The 21,015-nt window shown below is 54.7% G+C and overlaps 1 protein-coding gene across 1 annotated transcript in view; it reads left to right on the top strand.

Annotated features, from left to right (window-relative positions):
• The window catches only part of ANK2 (ankyrin 2, neuronal), a 154,136-nt gene that overhangs the window by 94,111 nt on the left and 39,010 nt on the right, over nucleotides 1-21,015 (top strand). The window contains exons 24-30 of the mRNA XM_015563371.1: nucleotides 2,050-2,194; nucleotides 7,522-7,624; nucleotides 8,265-8,368; nucleotides 13,114-13,149; nucleotides 17,680-17,904; nucleotides 19,382-19,480; nucleotides 20,360-20,514. Of these exons, the coding sequence (XP_015418857.1) occupies nucleotides 2,050-2,194; nucleotides 7,522-7,624; nucleotides 8,265-8,368; nucleotides 13,114-13,149; nucleotides 17,680-17,904; nucleotides 19,382-19,480; nucleotides 20,360-20,514 (867 nt within the window). The remainder of the gene's footprint in view (nucleotides 1-2,049; nucleotides 2,195-7,521; nucleotides 7,625-8,264; nucleotides 8,369-13,113; nucleotides 13,150-17,679; nucleotides 17,905-19,381; nucleotides 19,481-20,359; nucleotides 20,515-21,015) is intronic.

A 21,015-nucleotide genomic window follows, 5' to 3' on the forward strand; every position in this document is an offset into this window, starting at 1 on the left:
AGCATATGGCGGGGGGTGGGGGGGAGGGCTGTTTGTTTTGTGTCATTTTTTTAAATAGATTTTCATTGGTTTCAGAGGGAAAGGGAGAAGGAGAGAAATAGAAACATCAACGAGGAGAGAGGATCATTGATTGGCTGCCTCCCCATTCATATGTGTGCACCACCCTGGGTTTTGTGGGGTCACTTTTTTTCATTCATATCTTGAACAGCTCTTAAGCAGTCTGGTGACCGAGTTGTTGATGGGGAAGTACTTAGTGACTCAGGTACCTTCAGAGGAAACTATTGGAGTGAAAGCTTTTCTTTGCTTTTAATTTTTCTTAACTGCATAGAAGCAACGTGCTTAATATTTAAATCTGGGTGCCTAACACTAAGTGTTCCTTTTGAAACAGCATGTATAATACAGGTGAGGGGGTGTGAGACGGGGCGGGGGTGTGAGACGGGGAGGGGGTGTGAGACAGGGCGGGGGGGTGACGGTGAGGAGGTGTGACATGGGTGAGATGATTGTGTGATACAGGTGAGATTGTGCACTTGAGTGTGGATTTTACTAACTTGTAAGGTTAAAGCCATGATTTGCTTATGCTATTAATGATTTTGCGACTGTCACTGAGACTTACTAACGTAGTTAAATTATCTAGTGACCTCTGTGTGAGTATTTTCCCCAAAGTAGTATTTCTTCTTAGAATACAAATTTAGAGAAACAGTAAGTCTTTGATAAGTTGACATTGAGCTAGCAACAACGGAGTTAGTTTGCTTGGAGTGAACGTAGGTTAAATCGTTGGTGAAGGCACGTTTTGCTGTGGTGAATGTGTTAGACGGGAGTGACGTGGCCGGCCTCAGGCAGCGTGGACTGGGTTTAGATGCTTTCAGCCCCTTTGACGGGGCCGCAGAGCACAGCGTCTTCTATGGGACAGACCGCCTTCCCCGGCCCCTTCCCTTCTGCATCAGAGAGCAGACCACGTCTTCCCACATGTTAACAAGCTCACACGTGTTTCTCTGAAAACCACTGAGGCTTCTTTCCAAACCAGACAACACCTGTGTTTAGGGAAGCTAATGCTTAGAGTGGATCCTGGAATCTTTCTCCCAATTTACTTGACTACAAAAGCACTGCTAGTCACGATTTACACGTTAGGAAGGGGACAGCGGGGCAGGTGCGGCTGCGGTCTGTCATGGATATCTGAGCCGCTCCACCTGTCACTGCACGCAGATCCCGGCTTCCTTCCTTGGCCGCCTCGCTCACCAGCATGAGCGTGTCCTCTTGCCCAGTTATTCCACACAGCACCCTCAAAGGACCCCATGTTCCTCTTGCGCTCACACCGTTCTGGGCCCCTGACCCTCACACACACGCTTCTCACCAGAACCCCCACCATGCCTGCCACCAGAGCTGCACCAGACAAGCTTCGCTGGAACCTGCGAAGGGGTCACGACAGACGAGCACCAGCTTGGTGGCTCATATTTACCCGCCCCTGCTCTGGGGACCAGCGCCCTCGGGGGCCTCTCCGCTTCGGTGGCTGCAGGGACCCTGAGCCCTGGCCCTGAGCCCTGCAGCTTGCGGGGCCTGCTGTCCCGTGTCTGCCTGTCCTGTAAGGACATGTTCAGTCGTTCCTCAGCTCAGATTGCATCTCAGCGCTCACCTCATCACCCCTACAAAGCCCCTATCGTCAAACCAGCTGCCCTCCCTGAAGCCCCCAGTGGGCACCATCCTAAAGCAGCCTCTGCCCCCTGGGGCCTGCTTAGTCCTTCCCGTCAAGCAGCGTCCGTGCATGTCCTGTGTGCCCGTGTTGGGGTGTGTGGGGGGAGGGGCGCGTTGCTGTTGCATCTTGATGACTTGGCGTCGGCTGTAAATCGGCTGCCACGACAGGGACATGAGGAAAAACACTGAACAAAGAATTATAACCAGGGGGTGGTTTCTCCTCGGTGCGGAGTGGGGATGTGGGTCGGACGCAGTTTCTCTGCATTTCCACGCTCTCGCGCACGGGCTCTGCGTGCCTCTGCGGTGCAGGGCTCCGTCATGCTGCCCTCGCTCAGCAAGTAATTCTCCCGCTGCTTCCAGGAGACGACACGATGACGGGGGACGGCGGGGAGTACCTGCGGCCGGAAGACCTGAAGGAGCTGGGGGACGACTCGCTGCCCAGCAGCCAGTTCCTGGACGGGCTGACGTACCTGCGCTACAGCCTGGAGGGCGGGCGCTCCGACAGGTACCGTGGGTTTGCGGGGCCCTCCGGTGGGGAGCCGGGCACTCCGTTTATAAGAAAGCAGGCTCGGTGCTGCACGCAGAGGAAACCCCCTCTTGGCGTTAGCGGGTTCTCTGCTTCCTCCCTTGTCAAGAAGGGAAACTGAGGCCTGGAGAGATTAAGTAGTAACGCGAGCAGCTATAAGGAGCAGAGACGCCCCCCTTTAAGTAGAGGTTTTCAGGCACCGGCCACCTCCCTCTGGCCCAGTAAAAAGGACGTTTCTGCCTGTGGGCCTGTGGGCCTCTGAGCCCCGGTGTCGGTGGATGCTGTCGTTCCTGTGAGCAGAAGCTTGTCTGGAGGGAGGGTCAGAGAGACGCGATGAGAGAGGAGGCAGGACAACCCCGCCAGGGCCTGGCGCCGCGCTCGGACCTGCGGGAGCCGGTTGATGGGCCGATCTGGGCGGTGATGGGCGTCTGCAGTACCAGAGCAGCGCTGCTTTTGGCTGCTACTGCCCCGCACTCGGCGGCTGTTAAGTTCTGAGGACGAACACGGCTCCCATCAGAGGCAGGGCTGTGCTGCGGGTGTGCGTGTGGTCGGCCTGAAGTGCACGCAGTGTCTCTGCTCCTCAGTCATCTCAGTTGGCACCTGTCATCTTGGCGTTTCTGCGCTGTGTCCAGCATGTTGAGTCCAGGAAATCCAGGCCCCAGAACGGATAGACACAGAGTTTTCTGGGTTTTTTTCCATGCGCGCCAGTGCTGCACACCCCCCCCCCCCCCCACTTTCTAAAACAGCTCAGGGTGCCCGTGACCTGCGTCCCCCTGGGTCGGCCTTGCGTGGGCGCTGCAGGTAGAGACATGACTAAGATATGACTAATGGCTGAATTCCTAGCCCAGCGGGTGGGAGAGGCCAGGCTGGGGGTGCCAGGGGGCCCTGGTGGCGGAGAGGGAGGGTGGGGAGGGCTTCGAGGTCTTGGCAGATCCCAGGGCAGGGCTCCTGGTTGGGGGGAATGGTGTTCCTCAGTGGGTGCTGAGCGCAGTGAAGGAGGCAGTGACGTCTGCATGCCGGGCAGGGTCCCTCTGAGGTGGGACAGGAGACCCACCCTACCGGGGCGGTGCCAGAGCTGGTGTGAAGACTCGAACTCTGAGCTCAGTGATCACAGTCGGGCATTTGAGCCCGGCCAGCCCTGGTGGAGGGCTTCAGGCTGAGTGAGCAGAGGAAGATGAGACAGAGTCCTGGGGTCAGGCTGCTGGAGGGAGGCCCTCGGGGACTGGTGACGGGCGTGCTCCGTGTGAACTCTGACACGCGGATGGATGCGGACATCACGCTCTGAGAATCCTTAAAGACGTCAGTTTTAATAAGTGAGCTGTTGACGGCTGTGGCACATTCCCCATCGTCCATGGATAGGCGTGCTGTCTTTTTTATTAGAAACAAGTGCTCGAGTGGATCCCTTGTCCTCTGGACGGACTCAGGTTGGGAGGAATAGAGCGATGCTTTCCTTCAAGCCAGGCTCCGAGGCTGGCCCATCCTGCTCAGACTGACGCGGGTCAGCAGGTCAGGACGGGTGGGCGGCGGGCGGTGGGGTCTCAGCCCCAGTTGCTTTCCAGAGCAGGAGGCCGCCACCTGCCGTCTCGGATGGAACTGCAGGCAGTGGCTCTGTTCACGGTTGTCTGTGTGTTTGTTTTGCTTAGACAATTCAATATGTTACCTTTGTCGGTAACCATTTACCTTCTCGTTGTTTCTCTGTTTGGTGCCTCCAATAGTGCTGTGCCCAGGTAGGTGCCCATGGCTGGCAGCATAACCCTCCCGGCCCATCCATTTCCCTGCTCCCCGCTCGATGTGCGTGTGCGTGCTGTGTTCACAGGGGCACTTCCGTTCTGAAATCGTGGGTGTATTCTCAAATTAGGGTTTTTATGTATTAAATTGAGTAGTTACTTGGGTTGGAAGGTACATGTGTTAATAGAATGAAAACTAGAACAAGCCCGGCATGAATTCACCTGTCACAGCGCCCCCTGTGGTTGGGGCGCGTTAGTGTGGCTCCAGCAAGGAACCCAATTAGCCCCTGTGCAGTTGAGATGCTAGAAAGATCGTGGTGATGCCTGAAGTGTCTGTGGGCGCACAGAAGACTAAAAATAGATCCACAATTTTGATGTGCGGCGATGAGAACACAGTCGACTGGGTTTTGCTCCCGTTTTATTTTATTAGTGCTTCACGCTGAAATGCTACCCAGATTCAGTGTAAAGCACTACCCGGCAGCGAGCCACAGAAGCTGCTCCCTGGGCGAGAGCGAACACATGCACTTGTCAGTGTCTGCTTCTTCAGGGGGCTTGAGGACACCGTGACTGAATGTCTGAGAAGTATTTGTCACCGCTGGCCTTCTCAGGACTGAAGGGACTTGGATACAAGCTAATGTGTGTCTGGAAAGCAGCGTGCCAGCGGGAAGTCTGCGTTTAGGTCATAACAAGCCTTCAGCACATCTTAGCCGACCCGCAGGTGGGAATGGCCACTCCTGTGGCTCCATGCCATGGTCTGGGAAACTCATCCACCAAAGGCTGCGGCCTCTGACTTAATACAAAAAACATGGCCACTCTATTGTTTCTCACTTGTTTGTAATGTTTCAGATCAAATGAAGAGTTTCTGGGCCAAAGATGTGAATTATTCTAGACTCCTGTGCTGGTCATTTTTTCCTTCAGAGAGAATAATTCTCTGCTATTGGAATACTTAACATTATTTCACTTCAATATGTCTGTAACTAAATAGAACAAAAAAGCAATTCGAAACCATAAGCATTGCCTCAATAATAACTAGCACTGTAGGATGCAGAGTGAGCCAGAATAAAATCCCACAGGCAGAGACATGCAGACAGATGGTTCCAGTGGATTCATTCTCCTTCCAGCTGTCCCCCCTCCCCCCCGTTTACATATCCTAATCTCCCTCCCCCACCTCTCTCTCTCCCTCTCTCTCTGCCCTAATCTCTCTTTGTGGTTGTATTACCTCGTCTCCTTTCCTTTCCTTTCTTCTCTCTCTCTATTCCTTTCCTCTTGGGGCTTCAAGAAAGACAAAAAAATAACACCACTTCCCCTCTGCTCCTTGGGGTGCATACCAGCAGGGAGATTGACCCTGGGTTAGGCAGGTGGCCACGGTGATGGCAGAATGTGGCTTCACATCTTAAGGGCCAAATGAGCCCCTTAATCCCTCACCCCTAAAGTGGACAGACGGCCAGGGGTGCTGTGTCTCTGGGAGTGGAATCCAGTCCCAGCTGCCTCTGTCTACGTTGGACCATGGCAGCAGCCTAGTCACTAGGTCTGGTCGAGGCCGTGTTTACCGTGGGGTCTGCTCCTATCCCTGCTGACCTGTTGCCCCTGCCCCAGGGCTGCATGTCAGGGCCAGTCCTACCTGGTGGGCGTGTCCGCATGCTGTGAGGAGCAGGCCTCCGCCCTGAACCTGGGGCCCCGCCCGCCTACGTAAATCTAGTGCCTGTAACCGTGGAAGTCTCGGTCTGGGTCTTTGCAGTCCAGAGCAGTGGAGAGAGATGGATGAACAGGTCAGCCCTGTGGAGCCCAGGGGCAGGCGGAGCCCAGGGACGGCCCTGGCCCTTCAGGAGGCGCCTGCTGTGTGGTCTCTCCCTTGGCCCACTGCTCACCAGAGCAAGGAGAGTCAAATGCGAAGCTTCAGTGTCTGTAGTTTAAAGCAGGAGAAAAACAGTTATTCCATTTCTTAAGGGAGACGGGATTGGCTGAAATGAAAGACCCCCCCCCCCCCAGTAATTTAAGCCCATCCCCAATTCAAGGCCAGGCTAAGGTCACTCACAGTGCCCTGCACCCCATTATGGAATGTGCACTGTTGAAACCCAAGGCACACCTATAAGTGGGGCTGCCCTGCCCCCAGGACTGAGCCCCCAGTGGCGACGTGGTGCCCTGGGCTGTCTAGACCCTCTGTCTTCACCAGGAGCCTGGGAAACATAGGAGAGGGACCTCTCACACTCGGCCTAGATCCCATCTTAGCAGAAACACGCAGTCCGTGTAGGTGTAAACGCTCGGTCAGGCGGTCCCATCCTCGGACTCGTGTCAGGTCGCTCCTGTAATGCTCGGGCGTAAAGCCTGGAGCGGGGTGGGGAGAAGCCCCCCCCCAGCCCCCCACACACACTACCGCCCAGCAGCAGTTTCTCAGAGACAACGGGCTCACTCAGCTGACACCTCTGAAGGCAGTGTGTGGCTTACAAAATTAGGTGTAGTTGCAAAATGAGAACAGTTGCTGATCAGTGGGCCAGCTCGACATTTAGTTCACAATTCCACACGCCTCACGGCCACACCTGCCGGTGTAGGGTGCAGCCTTGGCCTCTGTAGACACCGCGGGACCATGGCTCAGCCCCCTGTGGGCTGTGGGCTGATACTTTGAATGTAGATCTTTAGACCTGGGCTGACACGCATGAAAGTCCGCTCACTGAAGCTGCCCACCCATTGGTCAGTTGAGGATGCAGGTGGGCTGGGAAGGAATGTCACTTCATCTATGAGAACTTCAGCGTTCACTCCTCACATCAGAGCATGTGGCTCAGAGCGCTGACGGTCAGATCTCACAAAAGCCTTCGCTGTCCAGCCTGAGCCCGTGTGAACCAGCCTCCCCGGTCTCCCCCCGGCAGTTGCTTTGTGCTGGCTGACGTGTCTGGGTCTGGTCGGTGCTTAGAAACGCTTTCTGTGTGCCTGTGTCATCGCACAGCGACCTGCCCGCCCGCGACGTTGTGCGCAGCACAGGACATGCGAGGGGCAGTGCTGGCCTCTGAGTGGCCACGCGGGACACAGCCAGGGGCTGTTTCCTCAGGAAGTCTGCATGCGGCTGTCCCCGTCCCTGCCTCCCGGGGTTCCCGGCCCTCGGTCACCGCCGCGCAGGCCGGGTGAGGGCACATGGAAACCTGCCTGTCACCCTGTTCTCGCCTCGGGCTGGCTGTCCCCTGATACTTCCCAGTTGCAGGGCGATGAACATTTGGCTCAGATGTTAGAGATCAGCCTGCAGTTATTTCCTGCGTGAATTTGTGTGCCGGCGGCTAGTGAGCGCCAGTTGCTGGCCTCAAACCTTTCTGGGGAGAGCAGGAGTCCGATTAGGAGTGTCAGATTCTAACTCCTGGTCCCCTGGGGCCCCTGCCATTGGGTAGCAGCGCCGGGCAGAGGGTGTGTTCCCTCGGGGTGACGGGAATGGGTGGCACAGAGCCCGTGTCCTCCCTGCACCGCGGCCTGTTCCCAGGAAGGTCCCGGCAGCTAACTGCACGCTCTCTTCGCTCTCCTGCTCGGCTCGCCATGCCCTCCTCCCTGCCCTGCCCCACCGTGGGCGCGTGATCACGGCCTCTGCTCACCTGCCAGCCTCCGGTCCTTCAGTTCCGACAGGTCGCACACCCTGAGCCATGCCTCCTACCTGAGGGACAGCGCCATGATCGACGACACCGTTGTGATCCCCAGCCACCAGGTACGTGATGCGGGTGCACCTGTTCCCGCAGCAGGGAGGGAGCCTCACCGCTGCAGGAAGGAGCCAAAGAAAGCCTTATCGTCTAAAAAAAATGAGCTCAGCTAGTCATGGGCTAGGGTAAGAGATTTGAGGATTTTTTCCTAAAACACGGAAAATGTTCCCTAGATTTCTCAATAGCGGAGTTTTTCTAAAACAATGTACTGCTTGTTTCTCCAGCTATTGAGCTCCTCTGGGGAGATTGAGTATGACGACTGAGTCCTCCAGGAGGTCTCCATTAGAGGGTGGGGCGGGGAGGTGCGTCCGAGGCCTGAGATGAACGACGCTGCCACCTGCGTCTCCGTGTTAGGTGGTTATCTAGAGAAAAGATGTGGTTTATTAGGAAATACTGGCATTGGGTAGGATGTTCGAGTTCAGGCCGGCTGGGTACACGGACACCCACCCTCTTCAAAGACAGCGACAGCGATCCAACATCAATAACACCCTCAGCGGGAATGTGTTACAAACACCTGGGCACCTCGGCCTCACGTTTTAAAGGGGCTTTCCAGGCAGTGCACTGTCTGAGGTGCCCCTTTCCGAGGCGGGTACCTTGTCGGAGGGAAGGGAGAGAGCCGTGCCCCTGAGCCGTGTCCTTTGTGCCCAGGTGTCAGCGCTCGCCAAGGAGGCGGAGAGGAACGCCTACCGCCTCAGCTGGGGCCCCGAGCACCTGGACAATGTGGCCCTTTCTTCCAGCCCCATCCACTCCGGGTGAGTCGTGGTGTCCTGTGTCCCGATCAGGGAAGGGACGAGTGGACAGCAGCAGCTTTGTGCGGTGGCGTAGCTGGCAGCCAGCTTACAAGGGACGTGACCTCCGTTTAAACTCGTAAATAACACAGCTTTGTCCACCAGGGGCCCCATCTGCGTGGACAAACCAGCAGAAAGGGTTGAACTCCACATAGAAAAGCGGACGTTTTAAAGTAACGGGTAGCATTGCGTCAAACAGCTCGCTCACTAACCAGCAGCTGCCGGGGCTTTCAGACATCTCGAAAGGAAGGGCAGGAGTGTTTGCGTTCTGGACGCTTTTATTTACGAGGTGAGCTCACCAGGTCACAAATGCCTCTCCCCACGAGTGAAGGCACTGAGCGGTGTTCCCGGAGTCCGGAGGCTGGAGTCACACAGGCGGAAGGAGGAGTCCTGTGCAGTAGGCAGTAGGGCCTGGGGGGCACCTGTCAGCTCAGTCACCTGCCCGAGCCAGCAGCCACTGAGGAATGCCACCTTCCACATCAGCTCTCGAAAAACGTAGGGCTTTGAGTTAATAATGGTAACCTACTGAAAGATGTCCTGAAGGCATAGAACTCAGTTACGTGGACCGTAAGTTCTGGAAGGAGTTGTAAGTGGTAGCACCTCGAAGTTGCATTTTCCCTTTCATTCTATTACTTTTATTCATCTAGTAATTTCATAATTATATGTCAACTCTTACAATATTTGCTCACTTAACCACCTTTTAAAGCCCTACCCATATGTTATCTAACTAAATCAAACATTTTGACTTAAATGGTTCCAAACTCCTTATCCGTAATGCCCAGTGTGATTTGAATTGTGGACCTTTCTTGTTGCCATTATTCTAAAATAGTCTCTTTCCAGGAAGGCATTCAGAGGCATTGCAGTTACAAAGTTTGCACCTCATAGTCTAAGCTTCTACTAAAGATTCATAGACTATACAACTAGGTCCATAGACATAGAAAATAATCAAAGTACTCTTTTCCTTGTTAAAAAAAAAAAAAACATAAGCAGGTTCCTAATGCAAGAATTATGCAAGGGAATAAAAACCAAATTAAACCTCATCCCAACTTACTTACATATTCTAAGTGTAAAATGAGATCGTTAACATCTGACCTATTGATTATTCAAAAAGCATAACGTTGTGTTCTGCTACCAACTTTCTGAACAATGAGGAGGAGAAAGGAGTTGGCCCTGGAACGTGAAGGTGGAACTTTAGACCCAGCCCCAGCGCAGCCCAGGCCATCCCCAGCCCAGGGGCGAAGGGCTGTTTTAAGCACAATGTAATGTACTACCTTTTTAAAATACATTTTTATTGATTTCAGAGAGGAAGAGAGAGGGGGAGAGAGAGAGAAACATCAATGATGAGAGAATCACTGACCAACTGCCTCCTGCACGCCTCCTACTGGGGATCAAGCCTGAAACCCAGGCATGTGCCCTGACCAGGAATCGAACCATGACCTCCTGGTTCATAGGTCGTCACTGAACCACTGAGCACACCGGCCAGGCACAAAGTAATTTATTAATGGCCGAATTTACAAGAGTCAAAACCTAGAGCCTCAGTGGTTAAAGATTAATCACTTAGTGAGATAAGGGTCTTTAATCTTGGTCTCTAATAAACTAGTTCTTCTGTGAACTTGAAAGGTGATCGCCGACCATGTATTCTAAACTCTGGCCGGCATTAGAATCACCCGGAGCCTTAACGTGCCAGGCCCCGCCAGTCGCAGCGGCGTCTCTGGAGTGATTTCCACAAGTGCCAGTATCCAGATATGTGTGTTTTACACAAACTGTGAGAAAGGACCATCTTGGCCTAACAAAGCTCCGATTATGATGGAGACCTAGATAATTAACCTGTACAAACTCCTGACACATCGCTGAATTCTGCAAAGGGCCACGCGTGTGCCAGACACTCAGGAGCAGGCTCAGTGAGATGGGCGGCCTTGACGAAGCACACCCGTGTGTGATGGGACGTTGGCAGACAGCCTGTGGAAGGAAAAACGTGATGCTCCCTTCGGGGCACCCCCACCAGACCCCGAGCCCTGCCTCACCCTCTGCATGTGACGTGGGCACGTCAGGCAGACGGTCAGCGTTTCCTTTCGTTACCCGGAAGATGCACGTTATGTTACGGATCCCACAGAGGACTTTAGGGGCACGTAGTTCTTGTACAATTAGCATTTTGTCTAAAAAGAAAAGGACTCAATAGGTTCATGTCAGTATTTACACACTCCCCATACACCATCCAGATCACTCACAAATCCCAGACCAGTTCCAGCGGTTCTCAACCTGTGGTCGCGACCCCTCTGGCGGTCAAACGACCCTTTCACAGGGGTCACCTAAGACCGTCCTGCATATCAGATATTTACATGATGATTCATCACAGTAGCAGCATGACAGTTATGACATAGCAACGAAAATAATTTTATGGTTGGGTCACAACATGAGGAACTGTATTTAAAGGGCCAGAAGGTTGAGAAGCACTAAGTTAAGCAAAATGTATTCCAAATCATCTAAAGAACCTCCCTGTGCAGTCCTGGTCCTGGTGTGATGTAGGCCTCACTGTTACTGTTGCCAGGCGACCAGGCATCTAGTAAGGCCTGTGCTGTGGCATTTGAACAAACACACAGCACAGGACTTGGACCCATGGGGTTCCCACTGATCGCTCGGTGCTGCCGCTCCCGGTGTTTAAACGCTGTCACCATGTTAATGTACACGAATAGCGTTCATGATTTCATATCATGTAATGTTGGTTTCTTACACTTTTGTTTTGGGTTTTTTTTTGGTGGGGTGTTTTGTGTGTTTTTTTGTCGCTGTTAATCCTCATCCAAGGATATTGTTTCATTGATATCCATTGATTTTTTAGAGAGTGGAAAGGAGGGGGAGAGACAGAGAAACATGGATATGAGAGAGACACATTGATTAGCTGCCTCCTGCACACACTCCAGCCAGGGCCAGGGATCGAGCCTGCAAACCAGGTGCGTGCCCTTGACCAGAACTGAACCCAGGACCCTTCAGTGTGAGGGCCAATGCTCTAGCCACTGAGCCAAACTGGTCAGGGTGATTGTTACAGTTTTACTCTTTCCACACCGGGCTCCTGAGTTGTTGTTTTTACATGTATTTTTCAAGGAACTGAGATTCTTGGGTGAATTGTTAAGCCACTTCAAATCTGCCCAAAAAGTTAGAAAAGAAATGTTTTTGACAGAGGAAGTAATTAAGGGAGCTTTTCTGTGCACTGCAGCTCACGGTGTATGTGGTTCCTATGGAGCCCACAAGGGCTCTAGGTTCACAGAAGACACAGCTGCACCCGTAGGCCATGTTGGCATCTCCTTCCGCCTCTGCCTGTCTCGAGTGGCTCGTGTCCACAGCCACCCAAGAGGAGGTGTCGGCGGCTAAAACCATCTGACCACCCATCACAGCCATTCACCGGCAAAGGAAGGGCTGCAGCAAGATTTCTGTTGTTGCTCCTGAGAGAGTTTGTTACTCACTCAGGATCGGGCCAGCAGGTGTTGCTAGCATCCCAGGGTGTTACATGGCAGGATTTGGGCACGAGCCTGAATTCACGGTTCTCCATTTCCCAAGCGCTCAATGAGTGAGGCTCCATGCTTGGTAACGGCCAGCTTTGTGATCCATTTTAATATGAATCCGAAGGCCTTTATTTTTATATTTCAGTGGTAGCCACATGCCAACAGTTAAGTGTCAATTCATCATGTTATCCTGCAAGATGTAGCAACCAGAAGTCCTTTAAAAAATTGGTCTTTTTCAGAAAAACATGTTGAAGACCATTTGCCGTGAACCTAAAACTATGCCCAGAAATAAAGTCCATTAAAAAGCCTGTGAGGACATTAGCTCAGGGGAGTGGTGGATACATCCCAGGAGCCGAGACTGCTGCTCCTTGGACAGCATTAATGGTGAAGTGTGCAGAGCAGTTAACTTGGTGGTTCACATGTTCCAAACACCCCAGCTTTCTTAAGGTACATGAAGGCCAATGCTTTTGGATGAAGAAAACGATTTTTAAGTTGTTAAACAACTATTTTGTAAGGTTGGCTTTCTGGTCCCATAAACGTATCCTTTTGTACGTCAGACATGAGTGAGCCAGAGGCGCAGAGAATGTCTGGGGAGTGGGGCAGCCGCGGCCACAGCAGCGAGCAGGGTAAGCCCCGAGCAGGGGGCACCCTGAGCAGCCCACCCCGCCCCCCCAGCAAGCCGGCAGCGTGAACAAGCTCTAAGACTTGCATAGCTTCCATTCCTGCCAGTAGGTAATTCACGTACCTGCTCTGCCTCCTAGTTTATGTCATGGCTTGTCATGGAAGCCAGTCTTTAAATTGTGCCTTTTGTGTTCACATGTCTTCCGCAGTGGCCAAAAGGGCATTGCCATGACGTAGGAAGCGTTGACCATGGCCACCAATCCCAGACTCTGTCCCTCTCCTTTGAATGCCTTTGATGGTGTGTGGTCTCCTGGACACTTGGCTGCGCGCAGGGCCCCATGGCCAGTGCTAAGCAGGGAGCGGGGCCGCAGGGACGCCCAGGGTTCCCCGAGCCCCAGGCCCTGATGGGTAGCCGCGGAGCCCTCCCGGACCCCTCGGCATGTGGGCAGAGGGATGCCTCATGGCTGTTTCCATCTCCTCCGGATGGAGGGGGGTGGGGTATGACAGTGCATTTCAGGCAGAAGTCGCCTCTGATTCCTTCTTGATGTTCGCCCACTCCTTCTCTGTGCTAAAGTGTCTGTTCTGTTGCAGCCGCACCTCTCCATGTCTCGACCGTGACAACAGCAGGTGACTGCATCGCCCCTCCTGCCCGTCCCCTCCTCCCCCCCGCACCCCAGGGTGCTTCAGTGCGCACACCTCCCAGGGACGCAGGGACGGCCGTGTCTCCAGGCCGCGCCCTGGCCGAGTGCCCCTTGCTCTGCAGTGGAGGGAACGTGGGCATCGGTGACTTCATTGGGCAGCGGCTGGGATGGTGCCAGGACTCACGCAGGCCTCCTGGGAAAGGCTTAGCTCCTTTGTGAGGAAAGGGCCACATGAAGCTGAAAAGTGATTCCCAGCAATGACACGAAGCAGTCGGCCTGTTTTAAAGTCACAGTGAAGGTTAGGGTTTTAAAGTGCTTAAAACCTGTTCTCAGGTGAACCGCAGGCTGGGTTGGTTAGTGGTCCGTCTCCCTGGGGTGCTGCTTTACGTGCAGCTTCTGCGAGCGTGGAGCCGTGCTGAGCCCAGCAGTTCATTCCTGAAGGTTCTGACCAGACCGCCGAGCCGGGCGTTTTTGTTACAGTCATCGTCGCCTGCAGACCGGGCGCCGATAAGACGGCCGGCGATAAGACGGCCGCAGAGACCCCACTTTGGAAAGCATAGCCATCCGTTAGTTCCTCTGAAACCTAAATGGGATGTTCTACACATGAACGTTGCGAGTGATCTATGACTGGTGATTCTGGTAAAGCTGAGCCACTTTCTTCAGAGGCACTTCCCATCACGTTCAGTCTGGGAGTCGGGGCGCAGGAGGGCTTGGAGGGAGAGCAGGGGAGAGCTCGCCACGTCACCACGCCTCGTGTTCGCGCCAGAATAGGTGGAATTGACGGGCCTCCTGCGGGGTGTGCGGGCTCACTGAAGCACCCTGGACGTTTTCTTCCTGTTTTCACCCCATAACTAACCGAATGCTGCACCTTCCTCCCCACCCGCCCTCGCGGTCCCGGGTGCACTGAAAGGGAACAAAGCCTTGGTGACTGTGGGGTGGAGGCGTGCTCCTCAGCAGGCAGCCCTGTTTTCCGTCTCTGAAGCATGTATCTGTTTAGCTAATCAAATCGCCTCTTTGTAGGCAAGTCATCTGCATAATCATGGTGGGTTGCTTTTGCTTTCCTCCCTTTTAAATTGTGATAACACTTATCTCACAATTTAGAAAACCTCTCAATAAGAGTTTCTAATTTGCATGATTGCTGAATTCCACCTAAAGATACGCGGTGTAAGCCGAGTATGTCACGTGATTTTTTTTGTCTGTAGAGCTTTAAAGTCAGTGCTCAGTGCAGCGTGTGCACATTTTCTGCAAAACTGCTCGTTTACTGGGTTAACACGGAGCAAGCATGGTGCCCACTTCCCAGAGCGATAGCCGTTTATCCTCCAAGTAGGGATTCTTCCGGAGCATCTGAAAGAGGGCCTCTCAGGGGGTCCTGCCTGGCTACAGTAACCGGCACACACGGAACACAGAGGCCCCGTGGCGTGTTTGGTGAAAGTCATTTTATGGGCGAGGAAACTGAAACCTAAAGACAGGAAGTGACTAGCCTGGGGTCCCAGCAGTACGTCCCGGCCGGGCAGATCAGTGGCTCCCAGAGCGACACAGAGGCAGGGTGCCTGCTCTGGGACAGTGTTTTACATTTTATTTAAACAGGGGCGTCCATAAACTAGTAGGAACTTCATTGTCATATGAAACTGCTTCAGCCGAGTTCGGGTTCACTGTGGGCATTCAGAACACGTCAGTTCCTCCATTTGTTTCTTAGGTGTTGTCTTGTACTGTAAATTTAAAGACACTCGGGATATATAACATCGTGCGGGCATAGGGGAAGGGGGGTGGCGGCACCAGCGTTCAGGCCTCCGTGTCTCTGCCCACGTGACTCAGTCCGCACCCCTGTCGGCAGCCGCGAGCCCCTGGTTCACAGACACGGCTCTCGCATACCAGCCCTGCACGCGCTCAGCTGTGCTCTCCCTGCGGCCGCGCCTCAGTCCTTCACGCGCTGTCTCCCAGTGGTCACCTCCTGACGATGGGAGGAAAGGGCACTTGCTTTACCAAGTCTAGTACCCATCACCGCACGGCCGTACCCACTCCTTCCCTCTTCCTGCGGCACAAAAAGCAGTCTCTTCCAATCTGCTCTGTGGTTGAAATTGTTCTACACACAACATCCACTCATTCTACTCCCGGTCCAAGTAGGGGCACCTTTTATAATGTGACATTTTTAAGGAAAATGCTTACCTGATGTTCGGTCATGAACTGTGGGGGCTAAGTGATCAGCATGCTGACTTTTATCTAAAACTTTCCATCATCACCTAGTAGAATTTGAACTGTCTCGCTTATTCCCTCTCATTGGAAGGCGGCTTTGCACTTACAAGTCTACACTCAGCTTTCTTATTAGCTGTTCATCCTGTCATCACGTTACTCGAGACGGGTTTTTGCTCTCCATCAAGCTGAAACGCCTGTGTGGTCGCTTGAAGGAGTTGTGACTGGATGGTTGTCCAGAGACCAGAGAGTTAAGCAACTGCCTTTGCCATCTTCTCTGGTGGTTAGACACAACTGCGGCCATCGCACAACTTGCTCTTTGCACTGCCCCACTCGTTCGCTGGTTCAGCCGTTACCTGTCAGCTCCACACACTGTGCTGAGACTGGGGACCTGGGCTGCTGCCACCACGGCCCTTGGTGGCCCCTTCCCCATCACCAGGGAAGTCAGCGAAACCCTCCGGGGACATCGGGGGCAGTCGCCACAGCTCCGCTGTCTGTGTCCTCAGTTGCCAGCAGGGTGGCCGGCCCTCGGTGGGAGGGTGACACGTGGCAGGAGGGGAACATGGAGCTGGAAACGAGCAAACGAGAACAAGAGGGTTTCACAGGAGCAGCCGATGACACAGAGGCAGAATCCGATGTCCTGAGACCCGGTTCCAGCCAGGAATGCAGCCCTTCATCCCTTGGGTAGAGTCCCCAGTAGGGGGCGCGCCGCAGGGTCCGAGGTGCACAGGTGTGGAGGCAGCAAGCCATCCCCGATGGACAGGTCCAGACACAGCAGGGGCCCAGGGCCTCCGACGGGGGCAGGCAGATGGGCCGCAGGGTTCCTCGGGGCCTGCGCCCCGTCTCCTGCAGGGTGACAGTAAGCGAGAGATGAGCAAACCAGGGGCGTCAGAAACAGTGCAGTGAGTGGCAGCAGCGCTGGTTGGCACCTGAGTAGCCTTTCTCGGGGTTCGTAAACGCCAGCGTAAACGTAGCCCAATAAAAAGGACAGAACGGAAAGGGAACCTTTAGATTCATCCGTGTTAACTAGCTCTTCCATTCTTTTGCGCAACAGTACATTTTTAAAAATATTTTTTGAGAATTTATACTTAAATTTATACCTAGTGGTAAGAAAAGCAGCTAAGCTCTTCTCACTGCATTTTGATCAAGACCAGAAACATCCACATTCGGTCCTGCACTGTGGATTGTTCTCCCCGGCTGGCTGGCCACGCAAGGGGCACGGCTGTGGCCTCGCTGTCCCCGCACACCTGCTGACGGGCCCTGGGCTGCCCGCCCCTTCTGTGCTGAGAGCAGCGGGACTCCTGCTTAGCCACGTGCGTGACGTGCTCCGGTCTGCTCTGAGGGACGCTAAGCTCTTTCTCCACTCGTCTAACAGCAGACGCATGGTGCTTCTGCCCGTCATTTCTTCGATGGACTGTGTTCCAGGGTTTGGGCTGCAGTCATGGACTCGGTGCCAGGGTGGGGGTCCGGCATGGTGTGCTGGCTGAGCCTGACTCACCTGGAGGCTGCTTTCCTCTTCCTGTTTTGGTATCAGAGCCTCGCAGGTGCAATGGAAATGCCGGTCAGGTCGCCTAATTTCTGCCTCTTGACCAAGCGAGTCCCCACTGCATGCACCCGCCCCTCCCGAAGGAAGCCCTTCCGGTTAGGCCAGCCCTTGCCTCGCCACAGACGCGTGCCGGCCCCGTGGATCAGGCTGTCCATGAACCTCGAGCCTGGCAGGAACGGAGCAAAAGGAAGGGATGCCTCCACGTTGCTAAATTACTAGCTGTGGTTTTCCACACTCTCTTGTAATTTGGGGACATTCACGATGCCCGTACACCCTCCGCAGGGCCTGCCAGTCCACATGGAGCCTGTGCCCCAGTGGGGGGCCTCTTTTCTTAAATCATAGTTTATATTGAAATGAGCTGGGCACGATGTAACTTTGAAAAGTCCAGTGGGATTAACTGCTCCATCCCCCCCTGACTTCCATGGGTTTTTAGGACGTGCAGGCGGAAGTTCTGTGACAGGGGGACCCTCAGAGTTGTCACATAATTCCATGCCACTCTGTCAGTTGGATAGATTTTAAATTTACAGTCCACATACTGTCAACAAAAGGTAGCAGAAATTGTCTTAGGTTACAGGTAAAAACAAAAAAATTAAAGCAACACAACAGCCATCAAGGCATTGGTATAAAGCGAGATAACGTTTAAGGACCAGTTTGTCCCCACCATGCGTATGAATACCCGATGTCTGAGAACCAGGTGTGACGGACAGAAGTCGCCTGGCCGGGACTTGGGCCCCTGCCTCCGACCTCGCCCACGTGTCTGACCTCTGTCCCCCCTTGCAGCTTCCTGGTTAGCTTCATGGTGGACGCCCGCGGGGGCGCCATGCGCGGCTGCAGACACCACGGGCTCCGCATCATCATCCCGCCGAGGAAGTGCACGGCCCCCACGCGGGTCACCTGCCGCCTGGTGAAGCGCCACCGCCTGGCGACCATGCCCCCGATGGTGGAGGGAGAAGGCCTGGCCAGCCGCCTGATCGAAGTCGGACCCTCTGGCGCGCAGTTCCTGGGGTAAGGGTCTCTGCTAAGCCTCCCACTTAGTCACCCGTGTGCTGGCATCTCGCCCGGCGCCCCTGGGATGGATGCACAAAGGTACGTCCAGTGCTTTGAACGAAGGTTGACCCCTGTGACGTTTTTTTAAATCTATTTTTATTGACTTCAGAGAGGAAGGGAGAGGGAGCGAGAGAGGGAAACATCCATGATGAGAGAGAATCATGGATCGGCTGCCTCCTGCACGCCCCCCACTGGGGATGGAGTCCACAACCCGGACAAGTGCCTTGACCGGGAATCGAGCTGTGACCTCCTGGTTCATAGGTCGACCCTCAACCACTGAGCCACACTGGCCGGGCTCCTGTGACATTTAAGTAGCACTGATGCTGCACCCCTCCCCACGCCTCTTCCTTTGTGAGCATCCGTGAGCTCGGCAGGCAGGTGACTCTCTCTCTCTGGATGTAATCACAGCTGCTAGGCTCCCAGTGGGAAGCACGTTCCAGCCAATGGTAGGCACTGTTTTCCCTCTGACATGAAGTGGCAGAGTCCTAAGGAAAACCCTTCTCGCTTCCAAACATGGACTCGAGGCCCCGCGTCCTGAGAACCGTCTGCATTGGGGATAAGTGTGGCCGGGAGTCGGGGTGTGGTTTGCCTTCTCTGCTCCCAAATGCCACCATGAGGCTCACACTCACGCTGGCCGCTGTCTGGTCACAGTTTTCCTTAAGAAGGCAAAGTCCGGGCTCACTGCCGCCCGCCTCATTTTAGCAGTTTTGAGCAGAAATTAGCATTTCTTCTTCCTTTTGTGTGCTTGAGCAACGGCTGCCGTATTGAGTGGTATTTCAACAAGCCGAGAAATGCGTGGCTTCTGCTGAAAACCGACCAAAGGATGAGGTGGTGGAGGGGGACAAGTTTCAAAATGTTTTGAAACAAAGCAGTGGTGTCTAAGCCGCCTCATAGCAAGTGTTTGTGCTTGAATGTGGGGCCCACAGCCCGTTGCCGGGAGCTTCTGTTGTGCCGGCGTCACGCTGGGAGAGCTGCTCACACTAGAACTAGGAATCGGCCTAAAGCCTCAGAACTTGGAGGAGCTGTTCACAGGTTGCTCCAAACCGCGTACACGCCGGAGGGGGTGTGTCCGTATTCCGGTTCTAGAAGCCTCCTCCGCCATCCCTCAGGCAGACCTGAGACAGGCGCCTGGGGCTCTGGGTGGGGCACATCCCCACCCTGTCCCCATGTTTTCATGACATTTCCAGCAGCCTGGCCAGCGTATTTTTCCTTCCACGGCTCTTGCCCTGGCAGGACCTCACCAGGGAGAGGCCGTCCCCACGTGCCGCCCCTGTGCCTCCATCGGGCACGCTGGGCGTCGGTGCCGCCCTCCCTGTGGCCAGTGGAAGGGACAGAACCAAAGCAGACCTCCCGGTGGCTGAGCGGGCGGTGCGGGTGGACGCCGCCCCTGAAGCTCACTGTCTTCTCTCTCTCACTGCTGCTTGGATGTGCTCAGTAAACTCCACCTGCCAGCGGCTCCCCCCCCACTTAACGAGGGAGAAAGCTTGGTCAGCCGCATCCTCCAGCTGGGGCCTCCTGGAACCAAGTTCCTTGGGTAGGAGCGACTTAAACCAACCGATGGCTGCTGGCCCCATTCTCCTCCTCCTGCAATATGATTTCTCTTTTGTCATTGTGCCCGTGACATGTCCCTCTCTATGATTTCCACTCTGTACCAACTCTCTAGTGGACCATTTCTGACCCTGTGGTATGTGACTTTTGTTTCGAGTGATGTTTTTATACCTTTCCCCTTAAAGTGCTGTGACCTTCATTTTCGTTTAAAGCATGAGATCTGCCTAGTCGTACTCTGTGCTAGTTGCGGTGTTGTGATGGGAACGTGGAGTCTGTCTCAAAGCAACCTGGACCGGAGACCCAGAGCCTCCACGACTCTTGAGAGTGGCTGTGCCCTGGGAGCAAGGGCCGTGCATGCTCGGAGCTGAGCCCAGTAGGCATCACACACGCTGTCGGGGGCTCGGCGAGGGCCGCCCTGTGCGATGCCTACTGCGCCCTCAGATGGGGGGAGCCTGGGCAGACCCCGCATGCATGTCTGCGTCGTTCCCGCGCAGTCAGCTCCTCTGACATCTCATTCAGACTCACCAGCTCACACCGCACCAGGCCATCCCCTCCAGCATTGTCACGTCACCCCTCGCTGAGAACGTCCCAGGAGGTCGGTGCACGTCACAGACATGCATGTCCGTTTCTTTACGTTTCTCCGAGGAGAAGCTCCGGGTGCCACCTGCCCTCAGGGAGACACCGGGGCTCCGGGGAGCAGCGTGTCCCGGGACGGGAGCCCTGAGGTGGAGTGCTACTGGGCAGCCAGCCGCCGGCCCCTGTCCCCGTCCCCAGAGAGAGGCCTCCAGGTCACTTTGCAACAGACGGTCGGGGTGCGCGGGGCGTGGCTGCTGCCACCCACACCGCGTGCTCTGCTTGCTGCCAGGCCCGTCATCGTGGAGATCCCGCACTTCGCTGCCCTGCGCGGGAAGGAGCGGGAGCTGGTGGTGCTGCGCAGCGAGAGCGGGGACAGCTGGAAGGAGCACTGCTGTGAGCACACGGAGGACGAGCTCAACGAGATCCTCAATGGCATGGACGAGGGTGCGTGGGCGCCTCCTGAGGCCCCGGGCTGCACGTGTGCGCGCGCGTGTGTGCTCAGTGATGCGTGTATGTGTGCTTGTGCGTGTGTGCACTGTGTGTGCGTGCACGTGTGCTTGTGCGTGTGTGCACTGTGTGTGCATGCACATGTGGTGCGTGCATGTGTGTGCAGGTGTCTGTGTGTGGTTCTGGCCCAGCAGGTACCGGGGTGCGCCAGTGACGATGAGTCGGCACACGATGCATTTGCCTGGTCTCCTGTTGTTACTCAGGAAAATGAAACCCCAGTCCCAGTGACCCTGTCAGTCTAGATTTCCTCGGTTAAGCTGGTCTGGTTTTCCGTCCTGCCCTACGACTGTGCACTAAGTTTGTGAAAAGCCTGTGACCCTGCCTGCTGATGGTGGGAGGACATGTTGGGCAAGTTCCTGGTTTCGGGAATTCAAACGCTGGATTCACAATCATCCATTGTGGCCCTTTTCCATACGCACAGTGCGTCTCAGAGACAGT

Source organism: Myotis davidii, unplaced genomic scaffold, assembly GCF_000327345.1.
Source record: "Myotis davidii unplaced genomic scaffold, ASM32734v1 scaffold698, whole genome shotgun sequence".
NCBI classification, from domain to species: Eukaryota; Metazoa; Chordata; class Mammalia; order Chiroptera; family Vespertilionidae; genus Myotis; species Myotis davidii.